This window comes from Gambusia affinis, linkage group LG11 (genome assembly GCF_019740435.1).
Source record: "Gambusia affinis linkage group LG11, SWU_Gaff_1.0, whole genome shotgun sequence".
Taxonomy (NCBI): Eukaryota; Metazoa; Chordata; class Actinopteri; order Cyprinodontiformes; family Poeciliidae; genus Gambusia; species Gambusia affinis.
In genome coordinates, this window is record NC_057878.1 from 27,784,108 (window position 1) to 27,805,593 (window position 21,486).

General features: G+C 40.7%; 1 protein-coding gene and 1 non-coding gene across 5 annotated transcripts in view; both read left to right on the forward strand.

Moving 5' to 3' along the window:
• Nucleotides 1-9,895, forward strand: part of tmeff2a (transmembrane protein with EGF-like and two follistatin-like domains 2a) — a 113,296-nt gene extending 103,401 nt beyond the window's left edge. For all 4 annotated transcript variants that reach the window (XM_044131867.1, XM_044131868.1, XM_044131869.1 and 1 more), the window contains 3 exons: nucleotides 42-159; nucleotides 6,983-7,141; nucleotides 9,141-9,895. In XM_044131867.1, coding sequence (XP_043987802.1) covers nucleotides 42-159; nucleotides 6,983-7,141; nucleotides 9,141-9,237 — 374 coding nt within the window. In that variant the 3' untranslated portion in view covers nucleotides 9,238-9,895. The remainder of the gene's footprint in view (nucleotides 1-41; nucleotides 160-6,982; nucleotides 7,142-9,140) is intronic.
• A 3,437-nt stretch (nucleotides 9,896-13,332) lies between these two features.
• trnas-aga lies at nucleotides 13,333-13,414 on the forward strand. Its single transcript has one exon. It is a non-coding gene; the product is annotated as a tRNA-Ser (tRNA).
• The last annotated feature ends 8,072 nt before the right edge of the window (nucleotides 13,415-21,486 follow it).

A 21,486-nucleotide genomic window follows, 5' to 3' on the forward strand; every position in this document is an offset into this window, starting at 1 on the left:
TGTGTGCGTGTGTGTGTTTGTGTGTGTGTGTGTGTGAACAGAGGACTCAGGGACAGGACTGGCCCGCGGCTTGTACATCCCCTGTCCGGATCACTACAAGAACTACTGCGCCCACGGAGACTGTCAGTTCCCCAACATGCTCTCCCAGCCGTCCTGCAGGTACACACCCACTCACACACCCACACACACTCTCACACACACAGCAGTAATGCTACAGAGCCTCCCACCGTCTGCTGTTCTGCTATTTAGTATAAAATGCAGAACTTTTAACATTAACATAACCGATTTTTCTTCACACATTTATTTTGTGTCTCATTTTACCAATTTGTGACATGTTGTATTCATGCTAGACATAACTTTAAATAATTATAATAATAACAATAATAATGTGACAATAATATTACACAATAAAAGTGTAATCGGAAATCTCACAACCCCCATGCAGTACCTCAGGATCCCTGTAGGGGTCCCTGCCGCCATGTTGAAGAGCTCTAATCTAGGCTTTGTGGAAAGCCTCACAGGTGGGCACAGCCAACTAAAATATTAGCTGTGCTGATGCTAAAGTAGTAACAGTGAAGCGCTACGCTAACATAGTGTTTAGTGGAAGCTAACGCTAAAGAGCTAACTTCAACGATGTGTTACAAGGAGAACTTGAACAATTTATGTTTGTGAATTTTTGCATGTTTTGTTAACGCCACTTATTTGTTCATGTAAATGTTGTTTTCTCCTGGACGCCTCATTCATTGGTTTGTTGTAAATTTGCCATTTGATCAACGAATTTCCTAGGAAAGAAAGAAATAAGAGAACAGGAAATCAAACTGCTGCATAACCTGTCTTCCCCCACTTCAAAATACGAGCATTAAGAGAGTTGGAAGAAATTTTAATAATCGATAACCAAAACTTTAACAGTTCAATTTTATTCATGAGACTGCGCTTTAGAATTTATTTTAAAAAATTTGTGGAAGCTAAGTGCGCTAAATGCTAAGGAACAGGAGGGAGTCGACAGCCAGAATTTCAACACAGATGTTGAACTTGATTCACCTGAAAGTTGCAAAATAACCGAGTAAATTAGCACTTTAGGATTTATCAATCAATTTAGGGGAAGCTAAGTGTGCTAAACATTTTCAAAGTTAGCCAACATGCTAAAGTGCTGAATCGATTTTATATTTAGCTAAAGCAAATTTCAACACAGATGTGAAATTTTATTTACCAAAAAATTTACAAAACATTAAAATAATAGTGCACGAATAATAGTGTTGCTAAATGTGCTAAAAGTTTTCAGTTAGCTTAAGCGCTAATGAAAAATTAGCTCTATTGTTGGCGCATTAATAGAAGTGTGCCCAGCACTGAAAATTATTAAAATAAAATATACTGTATGTGTTTACAAGGAGCAACTCAGTCAGAGGCCTTTTCAGATTCACTACGAGACTGACTGCTACAGGAAACTTTACCATCTACAGCGACTCTTTGAATAAACTTAGATGATATGAGTTACAGCATTTACTTTACCTTTTCTCCATTCAGATAACTAGCAGAGAAAAGTAATAATAGCCGAATACAGAGAGTACTGATTATTGTTTTTTACATTTTCTCAGCTTTGTGGATGTGATATTGATGTTACTTTTATAAACTGTATTATTATGTAGGTGATGTATTTATCAGAGTGGAATCAAAATTATCTGCAAACTAAAATAAAAGCCTGACACGTAACAAAGCTAATAAGGTGTGAAATTTTACAGTTGCTTAGAAATGCTGGGGCCTTTTGCTTAGTTAATTAAACTTGTTTATGCTGACTGACTGTCAGTGCAGAGTGGAGTTAGTGTAGAAGCTCGCCTCCTGCTGAGGTGATAAGCCGAAGACGAGCCGCTCCACTCCAAAATGAATCCCATATTGTGGTTCTCGCAGCTTAAAGAGGATGCCGGTGTTCCCCGGCGCCCACGTGTTACAATCCGGGTTTTCGAGGGGGCGTCGGCAATCACAGCTCCCGCTTTGGTTTGCATGTGTGCAAAAAACAAACAAAAAAAGAGCTGCGTGACGCTGATCAGGAGGCACTGGAGACGCTGATCAGCAACTAGCGAAATTAAATTCTACCTCTGATACGGTGGAAGGTTCTGCGGGGAAACATTAAGGTCTGCAGGAACGTTAAAATGTCCCTCATGAGGTAAAACGGCAGATATTACATGATAGACAATATCCAATAACTACTAAATGCATGTCAGCGGCTGAATGCATTTAAGACCTGGGCAAGATGGCTGACAGCAAAGCGGATTCAAGTGACTTTGAATTTGTTGTTTTAGCAGTTTTTTGGCAGTTCTTCTCAGTCCAGATGTTTTGTGGGCTGGACTAGTTATGAGTGAAATAATCTGCCAGTGGAACTACTTCTCTTTTTTTACAATCAATATTAAGAAATTATTGACTTGAAACAAGCTCCTATATCTTGCTGAAAAGTTACTTGTAAGTTAAATTTGTCTTATTTCAAATGTGTTATTTGCATTAGAAACTAGACCAGAATTACTTGGTAAAATTTTGTGTTTTTGCAGTGAAGCAGCCATTAACCAGCACATTCAGCAGTAAAACCAGCTGACCAAACATGGGTAACAGGGCAGAACTTTGTTGCCGTTGCTAGGTAACGGGGCAGAATTCTGCCGGCGTTGCTAGGTAACGGGGCAGAACTCTGCCGGCGTTGCTAGGTAACGGGGCAGAACTCTGCCGGCGTTGCTAGGTAACGGGGCAGAACTCTGCTGGTGTTGCTAGGTAACGGTCAGTGCGTGCTGACATTGAGTGAGTGACATTCTGGAGGTTTTTGAAAAGATTTGTTTTCCAGACGCCCTTTAAAGTTTGTGCTGTGACAAAGTTCATGGGGAGAGAATACTTTGGTAATGGCAGTGAGCAACACAAGCATTGGGTAAAAGTAAAGATTATCTGAAACAAACCGGATCCACTCAGGTCCAAACCGAGGATCTGGTTCTGCATCCCAGCTGGACTGGGAATCACTTCCTCCCTGCTCTGATTGGTGCGAGCTGCATTTACCTGCAGACTTTAGCCAGGTGTTTCTACTCTCCTGGCAAATCAATCAGCTGTTTCACCGGCAGGATGGCGGATCTGCAGGAAGTGACCAAACATCTCCATCGTTTTCTGTTGGGTCACTTCTCCATGATAGAGTCTAATAATAAGAAAATGTTGGTGAAACAGCTTACACGGCAGAATTAATTAGCAGTTATACAAAGCCGTTCCTGGGTTTAGTACTTCTTTATTTCCTGTCGTAAATGCTCACATCAGATCATAAAATAGAGACAACTGATTGTCTGAAATTGCAACGCCGCTCCGTTTCTGCACAGAGGAAACAGGAAAGGCTCGTTTTCATTGGCGAGCCAACCAACCAGCGCTTTCTTAAAGCCTTTGTTTATAAGCACAGTGAACTACTGTGCATGATGACTCTGTGCTGCTAAACTTCCCCAATCAGATTTATCAACTTATCTGTCCTGCTGGCCTCAGATCAGCATCAGGATTTAATGAAGCTCTTCAGACTTTTGATCACAGATAACCTGGATAAATACCTGCTTTTTTGCCTCCCGCACTTTAAATATTCATTTGTGACGCTGATTTAAATTCATCTGCTGGTGCTTGAGTGATTGTCTATAGGGACATTTCTTATCGTCTGAGCATCATTCAGTTTATTGGCTCCAAGTGTCTAATTTGCATTTTTCAATAAAATGTAACAAGTAACAGCAAAATATTGGGGAAATGCAGTCGCATCATTAATATAACTCTGTTATGGCCTCTTATTGATATTTAATCAGCATGACTGGGAATTACAATAATTCAGTCTGCGAGGAAGAGGAGAGTTAAGGTTAAACTCTGAAAGGTTTTGCATCTCCAGAGTGATTTTTCACATTTTAAGCCCAAAACAAACACACTTATAACTATTTAGCAGTGGTGTTTCCAAAGGGGGGGCTGGTGGGGACCAGGGCCCACCTGAAAAAATGCTGCTCCTCCCCAGAGATTTGTGTTCTCCGAACAAGACATGAATGTAAAGTCAAGCCACATTTTCTAAAGAAGTTCTATAAATAATCAGGTTCCTGAAACACTTGAAATAGAATATAATATTACTTTGCATCAATCTGGTGGTTAATGACCTGAATAACAGATTAAAAACTATAAATATCTTTGTTGCTGAGCTCATATCTATTTATTCAATGCGTTAGCAGCAAAAGGGGTTTTTGAATTGAAAATGTTGCTTATTTTCTAGACATAAAATGTGATTGATTAATTAAGTATAGACCCTACAATTAACTCAATTAAAAGTGTTAAGTCCCACCTCCAATAACATTTTTGCTGTTAACAGAAAAGAGCAAAATGCTTTCAGTTAAATAGTAAAGAACATGATTTTAATATCCCAATTTAAACATCCTTCTGAAAATAATTAGCAAATCAAAGTTTTGGTGAAAAACTCTGAATGTTTTGCAGGAACGTCTTTCTGTTTAGTGGTAGAACATGTTGGAGCTCAGCGGACTGCAGTAAAACTGGGTTAGTTTAATTAAAATGTACCCAGGTAGCTTTTGTTTACTTTCCACCCAAAGTCAAATGTTTGGGGGTGTAGGGATCACCAAGCCTTACTCTCACAAAATGGCTGACTCTGCCATGGGTTAATACTTACTTTTGTGAGAATAAGCTCTTATTTTGAAGGGCTGTCTTAGTCATGTCACGGACACAAACATCTGTAATCCAGCACAGAGTGCAGGTACAGTATATTTTATCCATAAACAGCAGTGATGTTAAGACCTTATTGATGTTACGGACCTTAAAAAACCCACAACTCAGATAAATCCGAGCAGAAACATCTTTCAAATAATTTCCAGCCTCACATGGCAGCAGCAGGGGGTCCTGACGCCTCTCAGTTTCTCCTCCGTTGTCTGTAACCTCCATCGCCCCGACTCGCCCAGACAGACCTTCTGGTTGCATACTGAGCAGCGATTACCAGGCTGGCCGTGCAGAGGATCTCTGCTGCCCCCTGCTGGCTGCCCAAACCAGCCCAGTGGTTGTCTTCCCCCAAATAATGAGACCAGAAAGCAGAGCGGTGTGGATTGGGAATGATGAGTGTGTGTCTGTGTGCAGCACAGCGTCCCAAACAGAACAAGGTTGCACTGTGCTTCCTCACATGCTGTCGGGTGGAGCGGATGGAGAATAGAAAGGAGACGGTGTGTGTTTGTGCTAAACAAGGATGCGCAGGTGTTGGTGGGTAACAACCTCCCCGGAGACGGCAGGAGCGGCTAGAGAAGAGGAGCTGCTGCGGGATATTAAAGGGAGGACCGTTTTAGCTCCTGTCTGACAACAAAGATCACCTCCATTAGTCTCTGAGTCCATGTGCTTCCGCCGGAGAGAGACGGCGATCATGTCTGCACCGTGATGAACAAGTCATAACATGATAAGAGTCTGCACAGAGGATTCCACAGCAGGTCTGTGCTCTGCTAGCTTATAAACTAACTCTGGCAGCGCTAAACATGCTAATTTCAATCGTAATGACAAAATATGTAATAGCACCCTCCAAAGGGGTAACTGTGTTATTGCACTCCTATTAGCATGATTGAGCTTTCAGGAAGTGATTTTTTTCATTCTTTTTTTTCGCAGTTTTACGCTGGTTTAGTTTTGCTAGCTTGGTTGCTAATAACAGTAGGGCTTCGAAGAAAAGCTAATCTGAACAACTGAAACTTAAAAAACACAGTAAATTAGCGCTTCAGAATTTATCCAAAAAGGGAACCTAAGTGCTTTTCAAAGTTAGCATAAATGCTAAAACGCTAAATGAAAAAATTAGCTCAGCTAAAATTAGCGCAAATGTGCCCAACACTGATCAGAGTCTTTACTCACTAGGAACAATAATTAATGTCTCATCAGTCAGTGATGGGAACATTTATGCTAGTCCACTAATAGTGGAGCTTATTTTTCATTTACCGTTGTTGTTAACTTTGAAAACATTTAGAGCATTTAGCTTTCCCCAATTTAATTTTTCCCAGTACATTCAAAAGCACTAATTCAATTGGCAGTTTTGTAAACTTTCAGGTGAATAAAATTTGAAGTTGAAGTTTTGTTTATAGACCGGTAAGAATGCTTCAAGTAGTTTGACGTTTATATCCAAGCTCTTATTTTGAAGTAGCAGCAGTTCTATTTCCTCTCTTCATGTTCTCTTTCTTCTAAGAACAAGAAACATACAGAAACGAAATAAAACAAACAATATAGAAAGATATAAACATGAATCCAAATTTTTTCAGGAAGTTATTGAGCAAATGGCAAGAATACAATAAATAAACAAAACAGCTGTACAGAAAAATACATTTACATGGGCTGTTAATGAAAATACATGCAAAATCTACACATTCTTTTGAGGCATGGTGGGTATCAACATGGTTGAATTTAGCGCATTAGCATTAGCGCTAGCATAGCTGAACTAATGTTTATGATTAGTTGCCCTTTTTCTCATTAACATAAACAGTTCTTGTCAGTGTCAGATATTAATCATGGAACTACAGAATATATTGTTGTAAAGCTTTTGCACCGCCTCGCTCTGGACATTCTGGTTTCATAAAAGAGGCAGCAGAGGAGGAAACTCTGCTGTCAGCAACAGACTGTCTGTGTAATCAGTGTCACTGTAGTACTCAGAGTGAAATACTCAGCGCCACTTTTATCTGTTAAGTAGGCCTGCAGCTCCTTTATCAGGACGAGGAGCCCAGAACAAAGAGAGGATCATGCACGTCTCGCCTCTCCGTGTGAACCGACCGCCCCCTGCTTGTTCCCCGTCACTCACTTTCATCAAAACAGTCACAGCAAAGGAGAAATAACAGACACCATGTTGAATTCAACGAGAACGTTTCAATTAGAACGCAGAAAATTATCAACCTGTCGCTCACTGACTTTTTCTTCTCTGCCCGTTTCCCCTCACTTCTGTATAAATGTGTGTGTGTGTGTGTGTGTGTGTGTGTGATCTCAGCTGTCACTCAGGCTACATGGGCCCTAAATGTGACATCAAAGAGTACAACGTGCTGTATGTGGTGCCGGGCTCTGGGAAGCTGCACTACGTCCTGATCGCCTCCATCATCGGAGCCCTGCAGGTGGTCATCATCTGCGTGGTGGTGCTCTGCATCACCAGGTGAGTCACACACCACACACACACACACACACACACACACATCTATCCATCCATCCATGATGACAAGCACAGCGGCCGGGTTTCCATTAGGGCTGTAACCATTAATCATGATTAATCAGCTATTGAAATAATCATCATTTAATTTAGGAATTGATTAATTAACTGGATCATAAAGACTAAAATACTCACATTTTTTTAAAGAACACAGACAGAGCAGCAATTAAGCCAAAACAGTATAAAAATCTTTACATTTTGCATTTAAGATTTAAAATAAAGCATCTTCGTCTATAAATAAATACCCAGAACTCTTGAAGTGGCAGTTTTAACTTCTCCTGGTTCAAATTCTCTTTAAAAATCTCCTATTTTTGTAATTTGACATCTTGAAATTTGGGGCTCTGTCTCTTTAAAAATTCCTGCTCCGCCTCCAGGAAGTCATCTCAACATGGCTCCTCTATTAAACCTTTAATAACGTTTTTACCAGCGTTGCTCTTAGATGTAGCTCCTATAATGAGCTCAGCAGTTGTTTGCTAATTGGTGCTGCTAGTCTGAAGGAGCTGAGTAGGGGGCGGGGGCTGAACCTTGAAGGCGGGGCTAGATCCACCCAGGCGTTTCGTGCAGTTTGACATGCAGGAAAGAACCAAAGCAACAGTCCAGGTTTGTTTTTGATCAGGGAAAACATTATAACATGATGGAAAACCGTCTTTTACCTGATACTGGCCCTTTAAATAGTTGACTTCAATTACTTGCTTTAAAGAAAACAAGAATCCTGCAGTCAACTCTGAAAGTTTTCATTGTTTTGTCTTTTTGAGAAGACAGAGTCCACGATAATGTGGTAGCAGTTGGTATTTCGGAGAACCTTTTCCTCAATAAGGAAGAATGTCAAAGCTCAGATGTGACCTTTTTCTGCTCCTACATGTTTGTCCTTTACGTGAATCGGAAATAAACAGAAAAATCCCAACAGACTGGGCGAGAGTTTTGACCTCTTGTGAATGTGAGCGCCACCTGTTGAACAGGAAGCCTCCGCAGGGGTTTTAAAGGATCTGTTAAACAGGAGGGAAACATTAGCGCCGCGTTATAAACTGTCTCCTCTTTATCATCCCTCCTCACCCTTTAACCATCCACTCTCTCTTTCAGACCCTCCTCTGCCTCGGCCAAAACCCTTAAAATATTTTATTAAATGTCATAAATTGCTAAGGTCAGCCGGAGGCAGAGTCACTCCAGGCTAACAATCTATATATATATATTTGTGTGAGTATTTTATAGGGATATTTAATGCCTTTTTAGACACAGCTCACCTCGTTTGCTCATGCAGACTCTTCTTCTGGGGAAACTGATCAATCGTTTTCACTGAGGTCAGGAAGCTTTTCTATCTGCGAATAGTCAATCAAAACCACTTTTCTGGAGGTCACTGATCCTTTACCACTTTAATCCAACTCCACTCCGTTTGCCTAGAAAGTCCAGTTTGAGGAGGTGTGAATGCTAATCAGACCAAAAAAGCAAATCCTGGTCCACCTCCAAACCTCGGTCTGGGTTCAGTTGGAGTGAACTCTGGTTCGGTTCAAATGCATATGTGAACGCCAAGCGAACCAGAGACCGCTCCAAAGGGAGATTGTGGACTACAGTGCAGGGCATTCTGGGTAAATACAGCCAAAACAAACATGCTAGCTTAGCACTAGCATTTAATAGCTTATGGTGTTTTACCAAAGACAAAGAGAAATCCTCCAACCGCTAAAATCTGACGCTATTCCATTTTTGTTTACATTTTGTTAAGAAGGAAGTTGCAGTCAGAGTCTTCAGAGGTTTTTGTTGTTTCCTTCAGTGGTTCTTGCTGCAGCGCCCCCACAGGTGAGGAGGGGAACAGGTTTCTCAAAGAGTTTATGTTTAAGAACCGCAGCAGCTGAAAATATACCAAACGTTGCAGCTTTGCTCCCCAGTCGAACCCAGTCCATCAGGTCATTAACGTCTCTCTCTCTGTCGGCCTTTTCTCCTGTTTCTGCAGGAAGTGCCCTCGGACCAACAGGATCAACCGGCAGAAGCAGAACAATGTCCACTTCAGCTCTGAGAACACCATGCGCGCCTCCACTCGTCTCATCTGAGCCCAGACTCGCCGGACGGCGTCCAGCCCCCCAACGCGACGCAGTGCCGTGGCGTTTGATGTTTCCTTCGTAGGCCAACCCAGACCGTTAGCGTCCGCCTCCCTTCACTCGGCTCCCCCTCTCCGGGTTCTATCGACCACAGAGGACGCTGGCACAGCGACTTGTACATCAGGACGATGTTGTCGCCATCAGACGCCGACGCTGACTCACTTTTTCTGAGGATTTTTTTCTGAAAAACTGCAGATGGGGGGAGGGGAGGCGTCGAGGACACTGAATGTGAGTGTGTGTGAGTGTCTTATTAGATGTGTGCGCTTTGGTAGAGGCCGACTAGCCGGCGTCTGTTCTTTGTAGACGAGGGGCAACAAGCAAACCGGGGGTAGTGCAAAGCAGGGTACCGGGGCTTTAATAACCGCAGTGTGTGTTCAGTGTGGGAGGGGGGAGGGCGGGGTTTCGGGTTACACGTGATGCCTTGCACCTTGTGTTATAGGAGACCTTTGACGGAGGGCACAACGTCATTCTAGAGCTCTCTGTTCGGTTGTGACGACGACGTCAGCTACTGTATGTTGAGTTCTATTTCCAATAGTTATTACGACATTGTCTTGATGGGGTCCGTTTTTTCTGTAAATGTAAATAAATAATTTATATCACGAAATGTTTACATGTTGCCTCGGTCTGTTCTGTCTTTGAGTCGTGATATTTTCCTCGCTCTGTTCACTTTGAAACTAGGATTCCCAAACGGCCAGAAGCAAACCCACACATACAAAAATGGAAAGAAACACTGAATTTTACTTTTTTAAAATCATTTTTCATTATAATTCAATAATTACCTCATTCACTTAGGATCAGTGCTGCATAATACCTCCTGACTTTAGTTGGCATTGACTTCTGTCGTGGGAAATCTTATCAGGCTTTATTAATCTTAATTTAATATATCACCAGATACAATTCTCACCACAATCCCTTCTTTTGATAAGAAAATATGTTATGTTTTCATATTAATCCCAGAAAATTATATTTAATCTCAACAGCAGGTCTTTTTCTTGTCAGAAACGTTTTGATTCTAGCTTGAGGAGCAAAACAACTTGATGAATTTGACCTGCAGCTGATCAGAAAAATGTTTTGCTTTCGGGGAGTAAAGGATGTTTCTATCTTCTGTTCTCCATCTAGAATTTATATTTTATAATAATTATTGAGAAACAGATCACATTCATTTAAAATGTGTTGGATTCCTTTTTTTGTGCTTTTATTTTCCATCTTCCTACAAATTCCTTTATCGCCCCCTGGCGGCCACCACGGAGAAGTGCTGTTGGAAGAGACGATTTTTTTGTTTTTTTATTGTTTTATATCAGTTTTGATGATTAAAACTGTTCCTATCTGTACATTACAGAAGCTCCAGTAAGGTAATCCAGAGGTTCTCAGAGATTTATTTAGTATGTAGAAGAACTGTTGATTTTAGTCAGAGATTGTTGGTTTTCCTTCTGCAGTTTACAGGAATTCATTCAACAGATCAAACTGTTTCAATTGAATTTTATAATAAAGTTAAAGATGTTAGAAGCTATAATTTTATGAATGTCATGTATCTGTTTTTTATGTTTCAAGTATGGTTAATCTTTTTTATTGTTTAGAAATAGAGACTCACTTATTTTTTACGTTTGCTTTCAATCTTGGTTCAAATAGTAAATTTTATGATGAATGCTACAATTCACTAGCAGTAATTATGCTAGTATCTGTATTTCTCCACTTTCTTTCTTAATTTTAAAGAGAAAATTATTTTATTTCTCAACAAGAAGAATTTGAAACAACTGGTGTGTTTTCTTTCTGAGTGTAAATTAAATGAAATCAGTTTTTGCTGTGTTCAAATGAAAGCTTACAAGCTTTAGCCATCAGCGGTTTAGCTTGTTGCTAATCCAGTCACTCTGCCTCAGGTAACAGATTTGATTTAATTTGCGCTGATTGGATGTTTCACTGTGCTTGAGGCATACAAATGAAGTGTTGCAGCAATTAGATGTCCAAAACTGGACCCAAAATAAGCAGAGTAATTGCAAAAACCATCAAAGTTCAAAGAATGAACACAGTTACAGCAGAGCTGGATTCTAACTGAATAACTTCTTTCTGACACATTTTATCGCCTTAAATATTGTTTTCTGTCAGGATTGAAAGTGATGGACGTTGAAAAGAACAATAAAAACGTCTTGGTAGGGCTGGACAATAAATCAGTAACAGTTTATAACATGTTAGATCAATAAATAATATTTCTGGTAGAATATTAAATATGTAGAATATTCTATCCATTCAAGCTCTCACAGCTAAGCCAGTTTGGTGGAATCAACGCTCTCGCTCTTTAGTTGCCTAGCAACAACCTGCTCGGTAATAAGCAGCTTCAAGTTCCACCCAACTTTGGTTACCTAGCAACGGCCTGCTAGTTTCCCCACTGAGGCTCATAACTGTGGATAAAACAGGAAAAGTGACGCCAAATCCAGTTCAGATATTGAAATTAGAAACTAATCAATAATTATTGATGTTGACAATTATTGGAATGGACTGATGTGAACCGATTTTCAGCCGTACTTTTCAGATATTCCTCTTCCTGGTGAAACTCTCCAACTTGTTAATGGCCAACCCGAAGAAGACAGCAAGTAGTTGGAGGATGATGTCGCGGCGAGGTTTTTAATGACACCGCGTGAACAAACTTGTTCACGTGTGACTTTTAAATGTGTTTCTTATTTAATGGAAACCCCACAATTGTGAAATGTTGTTCTTTTTTTCCAATACTAGCAGAATATTGACAAAGTTTTGCGTACATTTGTAGTGGACACGCAGTAATGTCAGAGTATGAATTTCCTTCATACTCTGAAGGAAACTCAGAGGTAATAACACTTTCTTTTAGATTTTGGGGATTAATTTTAGGAAAACCATCTGTTTTCATGTTGCAACCGGCCAGACTAACGGTGGGTTTTCATCAGCTGTCAGAGCTCAAGTCTTCATCTTCATCCCAGTCTTCAGTGTAAAGTCCATCTAGTGGCTTAAGCAGCTACAGGATGTTATGACTGCAGATATGTGTGAGTGTTTGGTTCTTATTGTTTCTCTGTTGAGTAAATGAGGTGGTCTCTAACTTTGCTCTTGTCTCGTCTTTTTTACTCTCCCACAATGAGGCGCCCATTTCTGCCAAGCGGTCAGTTGTTCCCTTAGGGAACAAGCAGTTCCCCTCCCAAACAGGTGATGGCAGCAGTGACACTATGAAGTGGGCTCTAAATGGGCCCTTTGCGTGTCTGCCTTCGTGTTCGGGGATGAGCGGCTCGGTCGCTTCAGGTCTATTGAAAATGGGATTTTACACTCGGTGCATGTAGAGCTTGCCCAAGGTAACCGTTAATGATGAACATCGATCCGAAGCTCCAATAAGTAAGCAGGAGAATGTTTTTTAGAAATACGGCTCGTTATACATTCACAGATACGAAGGTGAGTTTTACTTTCGTTGAACTTTGTGGCTAACATTAACTTTAGCTTATGCTAGCAGGCAATACTCTCAGACATTTTCATTATAAAATGTGGTATTTAAGTATCTAAATAAGTGTTAACTATTTAAATCTCTGCAAACTTGTATTTTTGTATATTATCGAGGTGAGTTGAAACTTTTTACTTGAGACTTTTTAAATGAAGTCTACGTCTCCTGAACCGTACTTTGCATTTTAATTGAAATATTAATTTTAAGTACTCTTGCTCTTACGTAAGTACAATTTTGTTTATTTTACCCGCTTCAGTAAAACAAACATGTTCATATTTAGGTGGCAGCAAATGAAATTGTCAGTCAAAGCAACAGGTGTAAACCGCCACTAGATGGTGCTGTTGTCTCGTGATCCAATAGTACAAGGGTCGACATTGTTCTGGTTCCGGCCGCTTTATAAATCTGGACATTTCAAAGCTGTTGACCACGGAGAACGATGTTTTCGCGTGTTTGGCGAAAACGACCATTTTTTCACACCGTGCATGAAATATTCGGTTTCGAATGAATTATAGAAACAAACCGAAACGCCTGCGAGACAGAACCGCGGGGAAAATACGTCCTCATATTGCGTCATAGGCAGGTTACGTTGTTGTGTTGTCGTGGCCGAGTGGTTAAGGCGATGGACTAGAAATCCATTGGGGTCTCCCCGCGCAGGTTCGAATCCTGCCGACAACGAACTATTTTTGTTTTTTCTGTAGTGACTTAATTCTCTTTTAATGTTTTGACGGTCACAAAAATATTCACAGAAATACCGACAGTGTTATTACTGCGCTCTGATGATGAAAGTCTGATGCTTATATTTTAAAAACACTAATTCTTTAAATATAAAATAGAGAGACATGCATTTATTTTTAAACATATTTTGTTTTTTAATGACAGTTTCCAAAGAAAAAAGGGTAAATATAATTTTTATGTGAATAAATGGAAAAATCTGTTACCTTCACTTATTTAAAATTTTAATACTTTAAAAACGTATCTTTAAAATATATATAACAGTAGCAGAAAATATTAATTACTACTTTTTTACTGTTCCCTTGATTTTTTTCTTGTTTTGCTTTTATTTAAATTTTCATTACTTCTTCTGCGCTCATGCTAATGGTACTAACTGTCATATTTGGTTTCAATATCATAATTCTTGAATCTACCAAAATAATCCAATAGTTTTCTCCATTTTATCTTCACCGTCGTTCTGTTTCCTCCTCTGAATGATGAAATGTGTTTGCTGGTGTCGGCATAAATCAGACAGGATGGAGGAACAGGAAGGAAAGCTCTGTGAACGTCTGGGTTTCCCATTTCAAACGTATCCAGGATCCAGTAAAAGCTGCTGGTGAACGACGTAAATGTCACCGACAGCTTCCAGCTTTTCTTAGACTTCTGTTTACAGACTGGAACGATAACAGCTTTTGATGTTCAATCATAACCAGAGACGGAAACATTCAGCAGCGCCCGGCTGTGATCTGCAGGGAAAAGGAAATCCTGCTAAAAATAAAATCATTTAAGACAACTGATATATTTATATTTGTAAGAGATCCAAAAAGTGTTTTATTATTATTATTATTTATGTCCAAGCCAAAGTTCAAGTTTTTTTGTATAGAACATCACATGAAAGTTATTAAATGTGTCGATTCTGTACGTAAACATAAATCTAATTTGTTTCTTCCATTTTCCATGTTGTAAAGAAACCATTTCATACCCATGCACTAAAACTGTTGCACACGTTGATTTTTTGTTGTTTATTATTTTAATAATCTAAGGAAATAAATGGTCATAAAATACCCAAACCTGACTTCTTTAAACTAATTTGGATATTATCTGAAAATTCTGGATTAAACTCTTTTAATCCCATTTGGTTCTGATTTCAGTTTGGATTTTTATTCTTTATGAAATATGACAGATTTTTTACCTCTGATCAAATCATGATAGTTCTGAGTCATTTCTGCTTATAGGAGTTAAAGGACTACGTTTTCTCATGGCAAATATTAAAACTGTTTTCACACCTGACACTCTGGTAGATTTGGTTTAATTTTGGACCAAAGTTGCAACATTTATACATCTTCAATTCTCAAACCAGCCAAAACCTGTTCCCCTCCTCGCCTGTGGGGGCGCTGCACCAAGAACCACTCAAGGAAACGACACTGACCACAACTTCCTTCTTTATAAAATGGACACAAAAATGGAGTATGGTCAGATTTTATCCATTGTAGGATTGTTGTTATTGAAAGGCCACAAGCTATTTCTCCCACTAGCGCTAAGCTAACATGTTTGTTTTAGAATTTTTTCCACTTCCTGCTTTCAGTCTGTTTGGCGTCACATTCAATCCATTGACCAGAGTTCACTTCAGCTGAACTGAGATCGAGGACATTTTGTTTTTTCGGTTCAATTAGCATTCACACCTCCCCAAACGAACCAGACTCTGGACAAACGGACTGGATTTGGATTAAAGTGACCAAAAAGGGCTGGTGTGAGTAGAATAAAGATAAATAAACTTGTGGTCACTATGTTAAATTGATACATGGTCAGCTCCAACGGTCATATTTCAGGCCCAAAATGGCAGAAGGAAACAACATGATCATCTAACTGCAGAACCACCATGATGTGATCGTTACAAAACGTTGCATAACAAAAGGCACCACCTTGCTCTAAAGATGTAAATGAGTGTTTTTTTACTGGATTGGTGGAGGAGATGCAGTCGAGCCTCGCTGAGTGACCTCAGGCAGTGAAAGTGCATAGGTCTGCAGTGACATCATAGTTTCAGTTGCTGGAAAGCAAGTAAAAACAGAAGTTTCTGGATGTCAGCGCTGCTTAATGAACAGCACCGAGAACAGATCAACTCAGCTGCTGCTCTCCATTTAGTTCTGGACGGATCTCTTAAAACCGCCTCAAACAACAGAGGATATAAATGTTTTTATAATCCCTATTCTTCAAAAATTCTCTTTTGCTTCAGAAATGTACTCTTAATCCTGCTGTCAGTTCTCTCACCCCTAAACAGTCACATCTGTAGGTCAAAGGTTACTCTATGCTAGCTCTAGCTGCAGTGCAATGTTAGCCACTGCTTTAGCAGACAGTGTTGCCAGATTGGGCAGGTTTCCACCCAGTTGGTCTGTTTTTGAATGTGTTTGAAATCATTAGTTAATCAAGTGTCATTATCTAATTGTATTTCTACCCCCCCCCCCCACTAGGGGGTCCTTTTTGTGTCTCTAGTGTCCCTTTTTTCACAGCAGGCTGACAGGAAAGGGGGGAGGACATGCAGCAAATGTCGTCGGGTCCGGGAATCGAACCCGCGACGGCCGCGTCGAGAACTGAAGGCCTCCAAACGTGGAGCGCGCTAACCTCTACGCCACCGGAGCACGCCCCATGTAGTTGTATTTTAAAGCTGAAATCCCAGTGAAATACTTTGATTTAAAAGAACACCAAAAAACCTCAGGTCTCGTTGAGTCAGGATCTTTACTGTTCCAATCGGATCTGGTTCTGGAAATAATACAGTAAAGGACGACTGAATGAAACCGAGTTCAAGACACAATCAACATGAGATTAGAAGTTGATGTTTGGGCTGTTTTGTTCTGGATTTGGTCGGGTTAAACGTTGTTTTTGGGTTGAAAGCTGTCGGTTAGATCTGGCAACCCTGTTAGCAAACCTGATACATTTAGTTTCCAGTCTTCTTTGACAAGAAACTGATTCCCAGGGAGGTTCTTGGTACCATAACCTGTGTGGACCTGCCCCGTATCTCCCCAGGATATCCAAATGTAGATCATTTACATCCCAGCTGATAGCTGAATTTCTTCTGCATGTCTGAGCACCTGTGTGGAAATGAGCAATGAGGTGGAACACAAGTGATCAAAAAATATGTATGGAAACAGGCGGCTGGTGGCCGGTGGCTCCTCACACGGATTCACAACCACCAAACTGCTGCGGCGCTGCCGTCACGAACTCAACTGGCCTGTTGCTCTGAGAACTGATGTTCACCTGAAAACAAATGGAGAGAGACGCTAACCTGCAGAAAGCTTTTCCTCTCTGGCTGAGTGTGTGTGTGTGTGTGTGTGTGTGTGTGTGTGTCACGCTCAGTGCTTCTGAAATTGGTCCATTAGCGGCAGTACTTGCAGCGTTGCAAAATTACACACCAAATAAACACACTGTTCTTGTAGTGTGCAAGGCCACGTTTATGAGTGAGTGTCCAACACGGCGCTCTGCGGAAGAGGGTCATTTAAAGATCCATCACCATCTGTTTTGGTCCCAGCATGCCATTTTCTTCTCAGCAGGAGCCTTTGATTTAGCGACAAAAGGGTACCATGGCTTACGTTCCTCCCACTGCGCCACCAGACATCCAGCCTGAGCTGCTTATACAAATCAAACGCTGCCGGGCATCCATCGTATCATCACAGGTTGGCCCATCTGCCCACAATTGTTGCAGGTAATCACGAACATCAGGGGTGCCATTTAAACACTGATCAGGAAATGTGTCGGCTGCACAAAACCGCCTTAAATTAAGGAGGAAGTAAAGGCAGCAGGCAGGATGTGGAGGTTTCACCTGATTTGGTTTACTTTTTGGTCATAGGGTTCAACCCTACCAGCCATCTTTAATCCGGTTTAATCCGGTTCGTTTGGGGAGGTGTGAATACGTAATCGAACTCTGATGCAAACTGATCCACATACAAACCTCGGTCTCAGTTTGGTTGAAGTGAACTCTGGCACGGGTCAAATCCATATGTGAACAAAGACCGCTCCAAAAGCAGGAAGTGGATTACAGCGCAGGGCATTCTGGGTAAATGCAACAAACGTGCTGGTCTAGCACCAACAGGGGAGGTGACTTGTGCTCAATTTTCCAACAGCTTAAATCTGGTGCCACTCCATTTTTGTTTACATTTTATTGCAGGTTTTCATGTTGTTTCCTTCAGTGGTTCTTGGTGCAGCGCCCCCACAGGCCAGGAGGGGAACAGGTTTGTCAAAGGGTTTGGATGGTTTGACTCAGAGCAGAGAGAAAGTGAACTAAAGCACGTTGCAATTTTGTTCCCAATTGAACCAAGTCTACTGGACTATCAGCTGGGGAAACTCCCTTTGAGAAGATCCAGGAACATTTAGTGTAAGTGTTGAAATTAATGCCTTTTTTCTGCCTTTTTAATGAATGAATGCAATGACATTTGGTCAAAGGATAAAAAACCAACGAACCTGCAGATCAGCCTTTCTTAGATAATGAACTGAGGCCAACAGCTTACATAAAGGCTCCGCCCTGGGAGGTTCCTGGAGGTTCAGGCCGTCCAGCGTGTTGCAGCGTGTCGGCTGAAGGGAACGAGTCTCTGCTGCAAAACTACTCTGGAGAGTCTTTATGATTGGGAGATTATATTACCAAAATAAGAAAACATACATAAAATGAATTTATGCTATAAGTAGTAAGTATAATCTTAGATGAGTTCGTTTGGGGAAGAACTTTCGAGGACGTGAATTAGGTCACATTTACATTTCTCAGCCTGTAGGTGGCTTAATTCTTCTGCTGCTGATTTACAGAGATAATCATGATGTGATGTTTATCACATTTATAGGATGTAAAGGATGTATAAGTCAATCCCAAACAAGATGACATTCCTGTGCATTTCACTGGGAAACGGAGCATACCAGCAGGAAAACTGGAAAACTGCCAGCCGTTTAGGAAAAGACTGCAAAGAGGAAGGATGGAAAGAAAATGGGCCAAAAGTCCGGATAGGATGGTCGTTCCCTTGAGTCCCATGAGTGAAAGTGGGAAAAGTCAGAGTGGAGGAACAAGAGGTCAAACGTTTGTGTCAACAAATGTGTCCGTCTCCCGGGAAAGCGGCGACAGAATCTGGGTTTGGACTCGGCCTGGGAAGGAAATTCCTGTTTTTGGCGAGTGAATATCTCCCACTTCAGCGTGATTTTCACAGCTTTGACGCTGATCGAGTGAGAGCCCTTTGCAGAGAAAGTGTTAACCTCACATGTTGACACAGAGGAATCGGCCGCTGACTCTTCTGGCTGCGAAAAAACAGAGCTGTGACCAAAAATCAACAAAAAAAACCAAACTGTCCTGTCAGTAACTGGTGTCAGCAGGACTTCAGATTTCAACGATCCCTTTATGACACCAGTATCACTTTTTTACAGCATTCACTCTGAAAACTGACATCATCTTAATTAACCGACTTCATAGATTGTTCTGGACATCCAGAAGTGTACAAAGTGATTTAGATATTAACTTTTCAATAGACGTTTTAGGAGCTGTGTTTCTATAACAAATGTGTGCAAATGTCAAAAAACACAAAATCAGAATTCTGTTTTTTTCCCTTTAAATAAAACATCAATAGGTTTGTTCACTTGATTAGTCATCATAAAACATACAGCGCCATGAACCTCCTGTCACTTCCTGTCGTCTTCTTTGTCGTTTCTGCCAGTAGTAACATCCGGCTGTTGCAAACTTAAAGAGCAACTAAAGCAAGAATCAACTTTTTTCTGGATAAATTGTATAAATTAGTCACTAAGAGTGCTATATTTATGTTTCTGTGAAAATGGGATTTTTTAGTAAATTTGTTTTCTGCAGTGTTGGGTTGAATGGCAGCTACTGCAGTCGCATGTTTTTATTGATTATGTCACAGTTCAGATATAAAATCATCTCAATCTCGTCGCCAGATTCTCAGAAAACAGTTTCCTTGTTTGTTGTGAGATAAAGTTGCTTGAGGGGTCTAAAAAAATAGCGTTAAAGTCGGTAAGTTGGCAACAGTGTTTCATTAACCCCTCCACTCAACCCCGCAATTAGCCACGCCCCTTTGTGGCTCCGCCCACTTTGGTCAAATCTTCCCAAATTAGTCTGTGGGTTTATGCTTGGGGTTTTACTTACACTTTCATGATTTTATGTGTTTTTGCCTGTCTTAAAGTCACGTCAAACAACTTCTGCAATCATTTAGAAAATATTTCTTGATTAACAGAAAGTTGGTCTCAAATCAGGAATTTGACATGCGTGTTTACACATTTATAAGTGCCTTCAGTTGGTCCAGCTCCCCGCGGAAAGACTCTGGAAACATTGCTCTCGTTTTTAAATTTACGGAAATGTTAAAATTCAGCCCTCAGGGCTTTTTAAAAATCAAAAACAAAGCTGAAGAAAAATCTCAGTCAAACATGCCTTTTTAAAAAAATACCTTTTCCATTTTTATTGTATTTATTTGTAGGTATTTCTTTGTTCTGATCATTTTCATTTTAATGCTGTACTTACTTGTAATTTACCATTAAATGGAGCAACTATTTATTCTCCAGAATATAAACGGTTGGTTGCAGCTCCCAAACTCTTATCTACTGGACATGCGGCCGCCCTGCCTGGTTTCTAGTGGGTGTGGTCATATGCTTTTTCATTCAGGAAGCTAACGAGTCGATTAGAAACATTGACGAGCTGCTGGAGGATGAAGGTACGACGAGGGTTCACCTGGAATCACCAACTGTCGATTGGGAGAAATACAGCAAGACAACTAAATGTGGACGTTCTTAAACACTCAGGTTCAACCGTCCAAACAATAAACCAACACAAACATGCAAAAAAACATTTTTTGCATATGAACCTTGAACTAAAAAAGTTCCTCCAATCAAAATGTGCAAAACAATTATGAGGTTTTGACTCTGGTGTTGGTTCTGGTTTGAATAGAAGGACGGAGTCGTTATGCAGCAGTTTTGTAATATTGTCCCAAGGTGTGGCTCCTCTGTGTGTTTTAACCAGCACTTACAGGAAGCCCAATCCCAGTTCATGGGTGGGAATGTATTGATATTAGACGAAACAATGCTTCTTTAACTTAACCCAACCCAACGCAGATTTCATTGCCCGTATGCTCTGATAACGGAGTCGTAGGTCGGATGTATCATTTTGTTTCTTTGAGAAAATCAATCCGTCAGATAAAAACACGCCTCGCAACATGCTGGGACTTCCACCCAGATTGCGACACATTCCTGCTTTATTTGCCCCTACAGCATGTGATCGCGTTACTATGAATAAAAGATTTACAGTGACAGAGACGAAGATTGAGAAAGAGAGAGCAGGGCAGGATGCCAGCATGCAGATGAGCTCATGGTAGGAACAGGGATTTCCACATTTCCATGCCATGATACAGAACTGAACAACAAGAGGAAAACATGGCCACAACACTCAGACAGACACCATAATCTGAGCCTGGAGGAGGAGCAGGCAGGTACCAGGTGGCTTCAGCGTCCCGTTGAGTCTTTGGAGAAAAAGCCTGAATGATTTGTTGTTGAGCTGAAACTTCTGCGCTGTTTTTGTTCTGGACAGTCTGGGACAGTTTGGCTCGATGCAAACGCGCAGCAGCCAGTGCTGTAAACAAAGGTAGCCCTCACTTTTATTTAACAGATGCAGCCAGGCATGCTCAATGTGGAATGGACACACAGCAGGCCGAAATACAAGGAAGAGCTGACATTCACTCACTGCAGCCGAGAGTCGACCCAGACTGAGCCGGCTGCATCCGCCAGCTCACTGACAGAACGCTAGCAGCGCTAACCCTAAAGCTCTGACCATGAACATTAGTTCTGCTAATGTTTACCAACATGGTATCTAGCAGAAGCTAATGCTAAAGCTCTAAGACAATATAGCAAATAAAAGAAGCTAATGCTAAACTGCTATGCTGACATATTAATTAGAGGAATACCAATAACAGCATGATATTTAGCAAAAGTAAATGCTGATGTTTTAAAATATTGTAGTTATTAGTTAAAGCTAATGCTATACCAACATGGTATTTACAGAAAGCTAATGC